The sequence below is a fragment of the Rhinoderma darwinii genome, chromosome 3, assembly GCF_050947455.1.
Source record: "Rhinoderma darwinii isolate aRhiDar2 chromosome 3, aRhiDar2.hap1, whole genome shotgun sequence".
Taxonomy (NCBI): Eukaryota; Metazoa; Chordata; class Amphibia; order Anura; family Rhinodermatidae; genus Rhinoderma; species Rhinoderma darwinii.
The window spans coordinates 148250647-148265784 of NC_134689.1; the positions used below are offsets into that span (position 1 = coordinate 148250647).

Here is a 15138-nt window from a genome sequence, read left to right on the forward strand (position 1 = left end):
CAGTCGTCATCACTGGCTGATAGGAGCGGGAGAGCAGAGCAGAAGCCACTCTGACACTGTCCGAAGCAGATTGGACAGTGTCAGAGCGCTATCACACCCCCTGCCCTTTCCATGTCCAGGAACGCCCCACTTTTTACAATTTACATATCGGGCGGCAATAATAACAGAACCGATATCTCCAGGTGTAAGCTACACAGGTAATTCAAGAGTGCCCCAGGGTCTATGCAGCAGTGCCTAGAACATGGTGCACTCAGTTGCACATGTATGGGGTAGTGAAAGGTTCTCGTTAATGAATAGAAGAATATCTATACTCGGAAATTGCTTTATGTTAATGAACTTTTAGAACCGGAGGTTTCTGCAGCTGCATTAATTTCAAATTAACTTCATTGACAAACAGAAATATACATTAATAAAACCAAATGGAGAACAATAATATGTAGGCAGGGTGACAACAGTCTGACTTGAGGTTCAATTGTGGCTCATGGACATGGAGCTTCAGTGTCAGGACCTGCACAGAAGAGAACAGGTTTGCTTTTGAACACGTGACCAAGGTAACAAGGGGCTTCCATCAGAAAAACCTGCTATGGCGTGAGCTTCTTTATTTCCATGATTAAAGCTCCTGAACAGCAGCTAGCCATTATTGTGGTCACCCTTGTAATATAGTAAAACTCTTATGAGGTCTGCCCTTTCTAAGTTTTTTTTGTTTTTTTTATAATCTAGAGGTTCGTGTTTTATGGGAATTAACGCTCATGAGTGATGCAAAAGTTTCAATCATTTTTACTGCTAGTCTCAAAAATTAACTTCACTAAGATCTGAAGGACACATCCCCTAAAACAGAAGGATTTTTCAATTACAACAGCAAGAATAGTTGTACGCAATAAGATGCATCATAAGAAGTGATAACATGACATGATTGTCCCAATAAAAGCCTCATGCCCACAGCCATATTACAAATCAGTTATCAGCTATAGCCCCATACTGTATAATACTGTAAAAAGCATTGCTTCTATACATCATATATCAGCAAAATTATACGGGCCAATATGGATTCCATGTAGTGCTGTACAGGGTCCATACTCAGGAGGGCTAGGAGCGCATACTACCCCTTCTGTTGTGTGGTTTCAGGGATATTATATCCCAGCTACATGCCACAAAATGGCACAGAGTATTTCTTGCTTTTAAAGCCACCAGGACATACTCAGTGACTTAAAGCCTGCTCAGTTGTTCCTCTTCTATACTGTGTAATAAAGCCGCATGTTCAACAGAATCACTTTAAAGTGTATCTGTCAGGTTGCCTATGCCACCTGATCAAGCGCAGCATAAGATTGAGAGGGGGGGGGGGGGTCCAGAGCTTGGGTATATATCATTTTCATATCCAAAGCTGTTAAAATGCTGCAAGGAGTGTCCATCACTGTGGGTGGCTGAGGCGGGATTCACAGGCTGGCAGCTGTTTAACAGCTTTTAACATGGAAATTCAGAATATGAGAAAGCTATATGTCCCTGAGCTCAGCATCTCCACCCCTACTATATCTACACTGCCAAGATTTTAGCTTGATGCAGTGAAATTAATCTCAAGAGAAATACCTCAGTATAGTGTATGGAATATAATGGAAACAACATCACAATTTATATAATTTAACAGATGACGCTGGATAAGACCAATCATTATTAAAAGGGTAACTAGACATTCAACAAACTTCTGACACGTCATAGTTACACGTCAGAAGTTTTCATCGGTGGGGGTCCGAGCACGGAGACCCCTGCCAATCGCTAAAACGAAGTGGCAGGAGGGTTTGTGTGAGCGCGGAGCCACTTCTTTTCTGTTCGGCTTTTTCCGGAAATCGATGTATCTGTGTACGGACTCAATACAAAGTCTATGGGCCCGTACAAAGCTACATCGGCTTTCCGGAAAAAGTCGAACAGAAACTAAGCGGCTGAGCGCTCACACGTGCGCTTCTGCCGCTTTGTTTTAGCGATTGGTGGTCTCCGTGCTTGGACCCCCACCGATTAAAACTTCTTACATGTCACTATGACACGTCAGAAGTTTGTTGAACGTTTAGTTATCCGGTAAGGTTACATATGAATCAGTGCTTTAGGGACACTGAAAATTATTTAAGCAATAGCAGCTACTAAATATCATTGTGTAAGATCTTTGCTGCTTTACTATAGGAAATCATCCCCATTCTTGTCTTACAGAAAGAAAGAAGCCCTCAGAAATCCTCATGGAATAAAATGTCGCTATTTCAGAAACCTGCTGCTTACATTCACAATTCAAATGGTTTGCCAATATTCACAAATTAAAATGACCTTTAAAATATATTAAATTTGAGACTTTACCGTGCTTACAACTAATGTCACAAAAACAATAACATAAGGAAATGCATTTTTATTCCATGCAGGAACAAGGAGAAATCCTTTGAAATCAAGGTTATTTCTTTAAAAGTTAGTACTGTGATTCTTAGAGAATACGTACAAGATTTTCAATCACGTTAAAAAGCTTCTAGTTTAGAATATCCAAACAGTCTAAATGTATAAAATAAGCTTTCGTCGCTTGCAAACCTGCTGTTACAGGTCGGTAAGCATCCAGGCAAGGCACACAACACTAGACCGCAATAAAAACATGATTTCATGTCAACAAATCATATTGCAGTGTACCATGACATAATACTCTGTGGGAGGGTAAAAGCACTGCTTTCAGTATATCTAGGTAGCCATAGGCCATTCATGACAATATAAACATGTCTATATATATATATATTTGTGAATATATACACCGTGCCAAAAAGGCACAATTAACCTATTAACAATAAAGTCAAAAGATACTTGAAGATATTGAAAGCAAAGTTTTACAAATACTTCAATATCTTGTGCATCTTCCTCTTTCAAAAAGGTCAGCAAGTCCTGGTCTAGATCCCAAACAAATGCTATGCAGTGAGTCCAATTATCTGGCTGTTGTAGTCAGTGGTTTCCATACGCAAAATATATGGAATAATACTATCAATTTGTACGTTTCCAATTAGGCCTGCAAAGAAGAGCTCCTCCATAATCGCTGCACTCATGAGTCTCAGAGCTGGCAACCGCAGTAAGAGCCGAGAAAGCCTAAGAATAAAAAAAAGAGAATAAAAAAAAATGTTGTGCCCAAAGACCTTACAAAATATACATATATCAATTATATAAAAACACAAAATCTCACCGATAAGTATCATCTGGGTATGTTTTGGTGACGTAGTCTTGGAATTCCATATAGGCTTTTTCTTGGAGTTTTTCAATGTTAGATGCATTGTCCAATCCTGGGTGATCTGTAAATATAATTAAAGTTCAATTTAAGGCAAGTGGTTGCAGGATTGGTTTAGGTCCCCACACTGTAGAAGATTATCTTTTCTGGACTAATACAAAAGTTCCAAAGAGTTAAAACCACAAGTTATCCAGCAGGGAAAGTGGGCGATTGGCTAAACTGCAGGCAAAGCTAAATTTTCAGGACTTGAGTGGGGTAAGGCTTTAGGGCTCATGCACACTGCAATGCCGTGTGCACGGACTATGTGGCAGCAGTTGCAGGCAATTCTTGTGAAGCCTCATGGTGCCTCCACGTACTCTCTTGTAGTAGCAATGCTTCTAAGGGAGAATATGTCCGTTACACTGCACGTGCATGCCAAGATTGTTTTCTCTCAGAGTCATGCAGAATCTTTGGAACAAAAAACCTTTGTGTGCCTCCATATAAAATGAAAATGCACATGGAGGTACAGTTTGAGACCATTGAATTTTGTTATCGTATCCACAGAAAAAGTGAGAAAATGCTTAAAGGGATATTACCACAATCTAAAAGTATGCCTCAATGTCCTATAGTTGCAGCTTCTCTGTCAGCGTCGCTCGGCTATGTGATCGCTACAGCCAAGATTGCGCAAAAGACTCCCCACATGAACTACCAATGACCATAAAGTAGGCTCCGATTAGGGCTGGGCAACTTTGACTTCAATCAACACGTAACCTCGATTACAATTAATGAACTATTTAGGCCACACCCCTTTTTGCATACCACGCCCCCTATTTCATATGCATGCTATGCTATTGAATATTTATCCCGAGCCTGCTGTATATTACAGTATATAATATACCCGACACTGCCCCCCACACGGTATATTGCCCCTATTGTGCTTCTTACACATTTTAATGCCCCATAGCTGCCCCCCACACATTAGCTCCTACAACTGCCTCCACAGTGTAACACCCCTATCTTTGCCCTCCACACAGTATAATCCCCCTATGGCTGCCAACACTGTATAATGCCCCGATAGCTGCCCCCGCACAGTATAATGCCCCCATAACTGTCCTCCGCAGTACATTGCCCCCCATAGCTGCCCTCCACACAGTATAATGCCCCCATAACTGCCCTCCACACAGTATAATGCCCCCCATAACTGCCCTCCACAGTATAATGCCACCATAACTGCTCTCCACACAGTATAATGCCCCCATAGCTGCACTCCACACAGTATGAAGTCCCCCATAGCTGCCCCCACGCTGTATAATTCCCCCACAGCTGCCCCCAATAGTGCCAGATAAAAATAATATACATACTCACCTAACCCCGTTCCAATGACGAATGGAGGAGATCCCTCTGCTCCTCTAGTCTGTGCAGCTCGGCGCAGACTGGCGTGATGATGTCACTGGCTCGCATCCACCGATACATAGTGAATGGTAGAGCAGGGACCTTACAGTCCCCTGCTCTATAATTGGATGCAACTGCATCTGCATCTTGAAGATGCAGATACAGTTTAAACCGGGAGAAAATTGATAAAACTGAAATTCGCAAGATGACAGATTAATTGTGCTCAATTTCGATTATTTTTGGATTAATTGCCCAGCCCCAGCACGGATACATCAATTCCCGGAGAGCCTGTGACGAGAGAGAACGCAGTAACAGAATGCCACCTAACAAGATCCCTAACACTGCAGCGGACACACGGCCGTACAAGCTGCTGACAGTAGTTTCTGCACCTAGAAGAGACAAATGGGATGGGATGGGGGATTCACAAGGGACCATACAAGAAGCCCCCAGGAGGAGATGTAAAGAGCTTATGGGAACTGTAGTTTCTAGCAACCAAACTGCAGTCATATGTGATGCTCAGAAGGACCACCCCTTCACTCTGCAAGTGGAATGGAGGAACCAGTACCCAAACTGACAAACTTATTTTGCTTTTGTTTTTTTTCTAAGGGCATATTACTGTATGTTTCCTATACTTAAAGGGTGCCTTACTTTTCAGGTGAATTTTCAGAAGAAGTGGTCATATGTGTACACACGAGGAATAAAACTATTTCTGACCATTATATGACTTGTATTCAGCATTTTTTTCGCAGTTTACCACTCTGCAAGATCTTTCTCTAATTCTGAGTTGTCTCTGAGCTAGTAGGCGTAGCCCAATTGCTATTAAGTCTTCTATGGATTGCACACATAAAAAGCGGAGAATTGAGCTCTCCCATCTTCACCTATCATATTTATTTCTGGATTTGAACCCAGCGCTGCAAGGCAATAGTGCTAACCTCTGAGCTACCGTGCTGCCCATATATAGAGGTTGTAGCAGAATAGAGGGCATTATACAGCAGTAAAGAGTAGTGTAGATGAGAATCCTGCACTGGGGTGACAGAGAAGTCTTACCAGCAGCCTTGGTCTTTCTCTCTGCTCCCCGTCCCCTCTTCAAATACTTGTATGTAGCATGTCTGTGTGTCTCTCTACTCCCCCCTTCCCCTCCATAGACTTGTATGGACAGGTAGTGAAAAAACACACCCCCCCACCTTCTGCCCCACGTTAATTCTGCTCTGTTACCAGGGACGGACCACAACAGGTTGTGGACAGCAGATTACAGAAAGGGAGACACCTAGTGGCCGTAACTTCATACAGAATTTGCATGGATAGAGCAACAACATTTTAACAGTAAGTAAATTACAAAGTTGATATACATTAAGTATACTATTAGATTAGCATAAGTTGTTTGAAACGTTATTTTTTTTTTTTTTAGAACTTCTTGTACCGTCTTAAATGGACACGAACACTTTGGGAACCTCTTAAAGAGGTTCTGTCACCACATTATAAGTGCCCTATCTCCTACATAAGGAGATCGGCGCTGTAATGTAGGTGACAGTAATGCTTTTTATTTAAAAATAAAGATCTATTTTCACCACTTTATTAGCGATTTTAGATTTATGCTAATGAGTTTCTCAATGGACAACTGGGCTTGTTTTACTATTGACCAAGTGGGCGTTGTACCAAGGAGTGTATGACGCTGACCAATCAGCGTCCTACACTTCTCTCCATTCATTTAGGCAGCGAATAGGGATCCTGTTAGATCATTATGTGCTGTCTTATACGAACACATTAACGATACTGAAGTGTTTAGACAGTGAATAGACATTCCACGGGATGTCTATTCACAATCCCGACACTTCGGTAATGCTTCTGTGGTACTTACAGCAGAGGAAGCGTAATCTCGTTGTGACCGGTCATTTACAGCGTAATCTCGCGAGATTACGCTTGCTCTGCTGTAACTACCACAGACAGAGTAACGAAGTGCAGGGATTGTGAATAGACATCCCGTGGAATGTCTATTCACTGTCTAAACACTACAGTATCGTTAATGTGTTAGTATAAGACAGCACATAGTGATCTAAAAGGATCCCTATGTGCTGCCTAAATGAATGGAGAGAAGTGTAGGACGCTGATTGGTCAGAGTCATACACTCCCCTGTACAACGCCCACTTGGTCAATAGTAAAACACGCCCAGTTGTCCATTGAGAAACTCATTAGCATAAATCTAGATAGATCGCTTTTTTAAATACAAAGCATTACTGTCACCTACGTTATAGCGCCCATCTCCTTATATAAGAGATAGGGCACTTATAATGTGGTGACAGAGCCGCTTTAAGTACTGACAATTGAACTCTGCACGTAACAATTTAAGAAATTTTACTAAAGCCACATACCTGGACTAAATAGGACAATTGCTTTGAGGTAGGCAAACTCATAACCATCGAGACCAAGTTTAACCATGCTATTGCAGAAGTCTTGAAGTTTAAAGATGTGGTCCATCACCAACTTTAATTTGTCTCCAGAAAGTTTATCTGTGAGAAGATATCACATAGTCATTCAATTTGTTGAAATCCTGCTACTAACAAGTCTACTCGCCAATTCACACAAAACGCGTTAAAATTGCATGGGTGTAAGTAAACAGTGAGTGTTGTACATTGTCCCTTCTTATTTTCTTTGTTTGAGTTGGGACACCTTCCTTGTATTGTGCCTGTTATGGTACTTAGCGCCTGAATGTTTTTTGTTTTGTCTCATTTCTGTTTAAAACCCCTTCCAGACATTGGACGTATCCATACGCCAAAGTCGGGTAGGGGAAGTATGGAACGGGCACACGGAGTAAACCTGCCCCATACGATGCGGGTGTCTGCTGTATGTTACAGCCAACACTTCAGAGTAACTAGCGGGATCGCTCTCGAGCATGATCCCGCTAGTATAACTCGTTAAATGCCGCGGTCAATAGCGACCGCGGAATTTAAATCGTTAGAAAGAGGGGACGACCCCCTCTAACAGCTCATCGCGTCCCCCCGCAATGCAATCACATTACAATATATCATTATTTAACCCGCATGGTGTACGCCGTACAAAAAAAATAATAATTTAACCGCTAGAATCACACTTTTTTGGTCACCTCATCTCCCACAGAAAGGTGATCAAAACATCGCATGTACCGCAAAATGGTATCATTAAAAACTACATTTTATCCCGCAAAAAATAAACCCTCAAACCACTTAAAATCGACGAAAAAAAAAAAAAAAAGTTATGGCTCTCAGAATTTGGAGACACAAAATAAATTTTATATTTTACACTTAGGTTTTTACTTTTAAAAGTAGTAAAATATAGAAATAACTATATATATTTGGTATCGCCGTAATCGTATTAACCCACAGAGTAAAGTTAACATGTTGTTTTAATTGCACACTGAATTCCGTAAAAACTAAGCACAAAAAACAATGGAGTACATTATATGGCACAATAAATGGTGCTACGAAAAACTACAACTCGTCCCGCAAATATCAAGCCCTCATACGACTATAAATTGACGGAAAAATAATAAAAAAAAGTTATGGATTTTTGAAGGTGGGGAGAAAAAAAACGAAAAAGAAAATCTGAAAAATGAATGCGGGGGGAAAGGGGTTAAAGACGACCTGTCACTAGGTCCTATAAGTTGAACTGGTTTACAGACCTGATTAGCGCTGTCTCCCTGATTCCAGCACGGTTTTCTTTTTTTTTCTGGACTCCCACAGATATGGCCACTGTTGTGTTGGCTCCGTCTATGCCAATTTGCTGTAGTTAGCCAACACGGCGTGAACAGCCTTCAAGCTGCTTCACACTGATTGGTCAGCATCAGAGACAGGGAAGCTAGTGCCACCTCATTGGCTAACTACAGCAAATTAGCATAGAGGGAGCCAAAAAAACAGTGGGCCATATCTCTGGAACGGGAGGGTCCAGGAAAAAAAGAAGAAGAAGAAAAAAAGAAAAACAGCTCAGGTCAGGAAAATAATTCAACTTATAAGATCTAGTGACAGGTTCTCTTTAATAGAAACTCCTTAAATGTAAACTAACTAATTGTCCTAAACTTTACGATTGAGTCTGAATGCAAAAGTTATAACTCTTCCAGGTTAACTATAAGGTGATTTAAAAGGATTGAGCAGACACATTCAATACTGAACTCAATAAGGTGGTCACCTTTTGTATGCTTACTTGTCTATGGCAATGCAAGATTTACTCTTGAGAACCAAACCTTTACATGAAGCATATTCCATTACTCAGATGCCTCACAGAAGCGCTCTTCCCCACCATGATGTAAATGGTCAGTAAATGTGAAGTAGACACATCAAGGTACAAACAAATTTGCTCCTAAATAGTAATATGCACAAAAGTAAACTAGTTTTTACATTCTCACTATAAGGGTATGTCCACACGCTAGACCAAAAGCGTCTGAAAATAAGGAGCGGTTTTCAAGGGAAAACAGCTCCTGATTTTCAGACGTTTTTTAAGCCACTTGCGATTTTCGCTGCGTTTTTTTACCTCCCAAGAAGTGACCTGCACTTCTTTTTCGCAGCAGTTTTTTGGCCCGAAAAACGGTCGAAAATAGGCCGTGTGAACATACCCTAACACTAAGATAGGAGGTATAAATGTATACTGGCTCTTTAAAAAAAAAAAATTATAGAAGACTGATTTTGCAATGAAACATACGGCTGGGTTGACACATTGGTCAAAATGTTTTTTTATTGCCTCGATTTTTGCAAAGTCATGTCCAAATGGTGCGACAAAGAAAATGTAATTTTTAACGAAACGTGAAAAACGCGTTTTATGCACACTATGAAATGTCTCCAGAAGGGAAACAAAAATGAGGTTTCATTAGAACACAATTCTGTTATGGTGGAAATGTAAACAGAGGTTCTTACCATGCTGCATGCCGTGCAGGTGATTAACAAACGCTGTAAGTATAGTCGACACATTCATCACTTGGGAACACTGAGCAAGACCAAGCGAAAACAGTTCATTCCAGCAAGCTTTCACTAGAGAGATGCTGACCTCTTGCCTAATAAGAAACACGAACATCATACATACATAACAAGCAGGCTGTACAGATTGTCTGCTTCATATAAGGCGGTGTTCACATCAGCGTGGCCTTTCCGTTGAGGTGTTCCGTCTTGAGGTTTCCGTCGGGTTAACTCCTCAGCGGAAAGTCAAACGGAAGCCTTAGCTACTGTTTCCCTCTCCATTGAGTTCAATGGTGATGGAAACCTAGCTAAGGGCCTGTTCACATCATCGTTCGCTTTCCGTTCCGGGGTTCCATCTGAGGTTTCCGTCGGGTGAACCCCGCAACGGAAAGTGAAACCACAGCTTCCGTTTCAGTCACCATTGATATCAATGGTGACTGAAACGGAAGCGGTTTCACATTCCGTTGCGCGGTTCACCCGACGGAAACCGAATGGTGATGTGAACAGGCCCGAACGGTTTCTGTCTGTCACCGTTGTGACAGGGTTCAGTGGTTTTGGACAGAATCAATAGCGCAGCCAACTGCGCTATTGATTCCGTCAAAACGACGGAACCCTGTCGGACCGGTGACAGATGGAAACCATTGAGTTCAATGGTGAGGAAAACTGAAGTTTCTGTTTGACTTTCCGCTGAGGGGTTAACCCAACGGAAACCTCAAGACGGAACCCCTCAGCGGAAACAGACGGTAATGTGAACAGGCCCAAAACTGTGCAATATTTTCTAAGGTAAATAATAAAGGAACACTTATTTAAGAAATTATTTTCTGGATTTAACTGTGGAGCGGTCGGTTGCAAGGTCTTCATAAACAGCTCTCATTGCCAGTAGTTATAGTAAAAAAAAAAAAATCTAAACATAGAAAATGCACATTAATAAAAATATATCCCAGCAATTCCTCCCTTAATCCCCCTCCTTTCCTTTGATCCGATTTGGTCTCACATTGCAGAAACTACTGCAAAATATATAAAGCATTCTTAGAGATATAGATTATATATAGAGATATATATATGCGTTCCAGCTATTTCCCCAGCCATATGTGTACCAGACATTGTCAAAAATATATGAGGCTTTCACTGAAATGTCATACTCACCCAAGAGCTTGGAAGGAGGGAATGGAGCGGGCCCAGTGCATAGACAGGAATAACAGCCGTGATGCCGATTCACAAATATAGTGCACGTTCAAGTATTCAGGCATTGGGGAAGGCATTGTAAGCTAGAAATATGGAAAGATTACAAATCATACTATGTGTACATGTCTAAAACCATTTTAGACTAACCATCCAAAAACACTGTATAAAACACAACATGCACTTTTGGTAAAGATGAATCGCAATTTTATAAAATGGTGCCCAAGAACGACCATAAAAAAATAAATTTAAAAGAAAAGGAGCAGTCCGGGGACAATTTTTAAATCCTACCTTGAAGGATATGTGGGTATCACTAAGAAGAGGGCCTTCCATTTCAACAACACTGATGTCTTGGAAGAGGTTGGAGCTAGATTCAGTGTTCTCTGTCGAGTCCTGGGAAGAGCTTTCAGATGGGTTAAGAGCTTTTGCCAGTGTATCAAAGGCTCTGAAATACCAAATTGGAACTGGTACTTAAAAAAAAAACATGGTTTACCATTGTAATTATTCATCTGATATCAACCGCTTCATCCTTAAAAAGGGACATAAAGGCACCCAGGAAAATTGCATCTTTTTTTGCACAGTACTTGGCTGCTTTAGCATTCCCTAAAGAACTGGAATACAGAGAACAAGGTAGTCATTGGTAGTTTAATTCCCTACCAAAACATGTGGCTTAGCAAATACAACACAAGTGACCACTTCCAGTGTGAGGACCTTGCCTGTCCAGCAAAGATCACAGATTTCTGTACTCTGGTAGGATGTAGCTGGCAGCAGATAGCAGTTAGAGGATGCAGCAGATTTTGACAAGATCCACTGACAATGTCTATAAGGACAACCCAACTTTCCCTGCTTGTACAGGTTGTTTTTTTTTATTTTATTATTATCTTTTTTTTTTTTACCAGTTTGATCCTTGATCTTTGTTTCGTATTAGATAAGGAACACTAGGTATGTCTGGTAGCTTTTTATCCCCTCCCTCGAAATTGCATGCTTGTCCAGCCAAGTCAAACGCATAGCTGGTTTTGATGCACGTTTAGTATGTAAGAAAATAAAATACAAATAATTAATACCTGGTGACTTCATTGCTGGATTGATCATCCTGTGGAAGCTCGGAGAGCGACGTATCGCCGTTACTTAAACTTTCAACAATAGACAATTCTGTGCTGGACTGAGACATTTCTTTTGACTTAAGATTTGCAAGTGACGAGACCACATTGGCCAAAGTGCTTAAATCTCCTTGACAAGCTTCAACCTGCTAAAAAAAAAAAAAAAAAAAAAAAAAAAAAAAGGGAAGCCTATCAGAGATATATATATATATATATATACACACATATATACACATACATACACACACATATATTATAACAAAAAAAAAAAAAGGAGAAATTATATAAGTCAAAATACAAATTAATACTGGTATTTCAAAAGTCTCACAATAAAATGTCTTTCTATTTCTTTGCCATTTTGGGTATGGGTAGATAATATAACAGTTCTAAAGTTTGAATGAAATCTTCTTAGAAGTGAGGAATTAAAACTTTTCAGATGTTGCACTGCCGATCTGCCGTGACAGAATCTTGTTAAAGAGACTGTCACCAGTTTATTCATTCCCTATATGCTAACTAATGATAGGAGCTTTACTGCTGATAACTACAGTGTGATTTGTTTTAAAAAACGATTATTATTTGCAAAGTTATAAGCCTTTTTCTACGTATACTAATGTGGCCAAATAGGAGGTGACTCTTTCTTTTCACTCTGGACGGTGTAATGGTCTCGGACGCTGTCCAATCGTCATACAGCTTCTCCCCCTTCCCTACCCAGCAACTCAGTGTGATCATATAGTATTCAACTTCCATTCCTGACTGTTTTCAACTAGTGATGCCTACGGTTGTTTCACTGCTAGAACTGCGATCCTGGTATGAAAGATTGGAGTCCCCTCTTTCATATGCCACCAGAACCACTGTTTTAATTGGTCCACAGCCCGACATATGGCTGTTTGAAGTGATCCCCCTTCCCTCCAGCCTCAGTCTCTCACACGGTGTGAAGCAGCTCCATGCTGATAGGACAGCGTCAGAGCCTGTGAGGTATCTCCACCTCAGGAGAAGCGCTGCTGTTGACACCCACTTGTCTAGTAAAGGCTCATTTGTGTAGTTAGAAAAAAGCTCAAAACTTTATAATAATAAATGTTTTGGGACACAATTTTTTGGTCAGAGCTATTTTGGTGGCAAGAGGGGCACCTGCACATTATAAGGAAGGTGGCTTTAATTTTATGGTTGATTGTGTATATATTGTGTGGCATCCACAGTATGCACTCCCTCTGAAATCAATGAAGATATAATTATATAAAACAAAGACCCCATGCACACAACCGTAAAATTGCCTGTAATTATGGTCCATAATTACGGGCCCATTTGTTTCTATGGCCGATGAACACCTTCCCGTATATCTACGGGAAGGTGTCTGTGCCGTAGAAACTTCTCGGGAAAAAAAAAAGGATATGTCCTATTTTTTTATTTTACGGACCGTGCTCCCATACTTTATAATGGGAGCACGCCCCGTAAATCAGCCGGCTGTCCGTGCCCATAATTACGGGTCGTAATTACGGGCATAGTCGTGTGCAGTGGGAACATGCAGGGTTCACATCAGCCATTAGGATCCAGAGCTTTACTGTCCTAATAAGCTAAGGCCCCATGCACATGACCATGCCGCGAATAGCCGTCCGTTTTTATGGGCCGTGCTACCATTATAAAGTATGGGCGCACGGTCCGTAAAATAAAAAAAATTGTGCATGTCCTATTTTTTGGGGAAAGTTTCTAATAGCATGGAATCCTTCCCGTAAATACGGGAAGGTGTCCGTCGGCCATAGAAATTAATGGGTCCGTAATTAAAGAGGCTCTGTCACCACATTATATTGTACATGATGTGATCAGCGCTGTAATGTAGATTACAGCAGTGTTTTTTATTTAGAAAAACGATAATTTTTGACGGAGTTACGACCTATTTTAGCTTTATGCTAATGAGTTTCTCAATGGACCACTGGGCATTTTACTTTTTGACCAAGTGGGTGTTGTGGAGAGAAGTGTATGACGCTGACCAATCAGTGACCAATCAGCGTCATACACTTCTCCCCATTCATTTACACTGCACTAACAATATAGTTATATCACTATCTGCAGCCTCATACACAAACACTAACATTACTGCAGTGTCCTGACAATGAATAGACATCACTACCAGCCTGGACGTGATGTCTATTCAGAATCCTGTCACTTCTCTGCACTTCTCTGTGATTTACAGCACAGCAGGCGTAGTGTCGCGAGATTACACTGTAAACTGTCATTTACAGCAAGATCTCGCTGTGCTGTGTTGTAAATCACAGAGAAGTGCAGAGAAGTGATCAGGATTCTGAATACACAGGTCCGTTAATATTCAGTTTTGGTTAAATACAAGTCGGCCGATACAATCAATTTCAAACGCAGTTCTCATTTTGATTCTTTGCAGGGGGATTAAACTAATTTGCCATGAGAGGAGAAAGACATGTTCTCCCCTCTTTGAGATCCATTTATATTTTGCTCTTTAACCAGAAGATTTACCTTTTCATGTGTTATAAGCATTGGCTCAGTTTTGATTCCAGAAGACTGTATATTCACTAACATTCCAGAATCCAACAAATTGTTCGTCCTGGGAAGAAAAAAATAAGTTGTTTATATAACAGCTGTAGAAGAGTTAAAAGGGAGGATATGAACGAGTGATTTTTCATTGTAAAACGGAATTCAAAAGTTCCAACAAAACGTAACGAAAATGAGTCATGCAGAGAGCAGCATGGACAGGGGGCTTTACCCAAAACCACACAGGTCATCTGTTAATAAACTTCCACATAAAACAAAGCTTACCTTATGGGTTTGTTATCAGTTACAAAAGTTGTTGTTGCAGCAAGAGGACTTCGCAAATCTTTCCTAATGTAGATTTTTTCTGTGGATGCCGCACAATTTGAGGATTTTTCTCTAGCCACTTCTATAGGTTTTCTTTCACACTGCACAGCTGCAAAGGTTCAGCAGACATTAAACTAGGTTTAAAATAATGCAATAGCACCATGTTATATAAAATAAAAAATGGGATTCCCTTTCCTTATAACTTCTACTCACCCTGGGCACCACAAAGTGGGGCCCAGGCGATCTGAGGGGTTTTTAACCCCTTAAGGACACGGCCAATTTTGGTCTTGAGGACCGAACAATTTTTTTTATGTTTCCCTCTTTGAATCCCGATGCGCATACATTTTTCATTTTTTGTCCGACGAGTTGTACTTTATGTAGGTACATTTACATAATTGTTTAATTTCTATAAATTTTTATTTTGACAAAAATGTGGGGAAAAAAAAGCAGTTCTGCTGCAGATTTCTTAATTTTTTTTACACCATACACCAATCATCATAAATAACAT

General features: G+C 40.6%; 1 protein-coding gene across 6 annotated transcripts in view; it reads right to left on the reverse strand.

Annotated features, from left to right (window-relative positions):
* Positions 1–2037: 2037 nt before the first annotated feature.
* NR2C1 (nuclear receptor subfamily 2 group C member 1) overlaps positions 2038–15138 on the reverse strand; it is a 36983-nt gene continuing 23882 nt past the window's right edge. For 4 of the 6 annotated variants that reach the window (XM_075856844.1, XM_075856845.1, XM_075856841.1 and 1 more), the window contains 9 exons: positions 14592–14739; positions 14292–14379; positions 11772–11956; positions 10999–11152; positions 10672–10793; positions 9487–9623; positions 6976–7113; positions 3194–3299; positions 2038–3099 (listed from right to left, as the gene is read on the reverse strand). In XM_075856844.1, coding sequence (XP_075712959.1) covers positions 2925–3099; positions 3194–3299; positions 6976–7113; positions 9487–9623; positions 10672–10793; positions 10999–11152; positions 11772–11956; positions 14292–14379; positions 14592–14739 — 1253 coding nt within the window. In that variant the 3' untranslated portion in view covers positions 2038–2924. The remainder of the gene's footprint in view (positions 3100–3193; positions 3300–6975; positions 7114–9486; positions 9624–10671; positions 10794–10998; positions 11153–11771; positions 11957–14291; positions 14380–14591; positions 14740–15138) is intronic. The other 2 variants (XM_075856846.1, XM_075856843.1) reach the window with 1 other exon arrangement.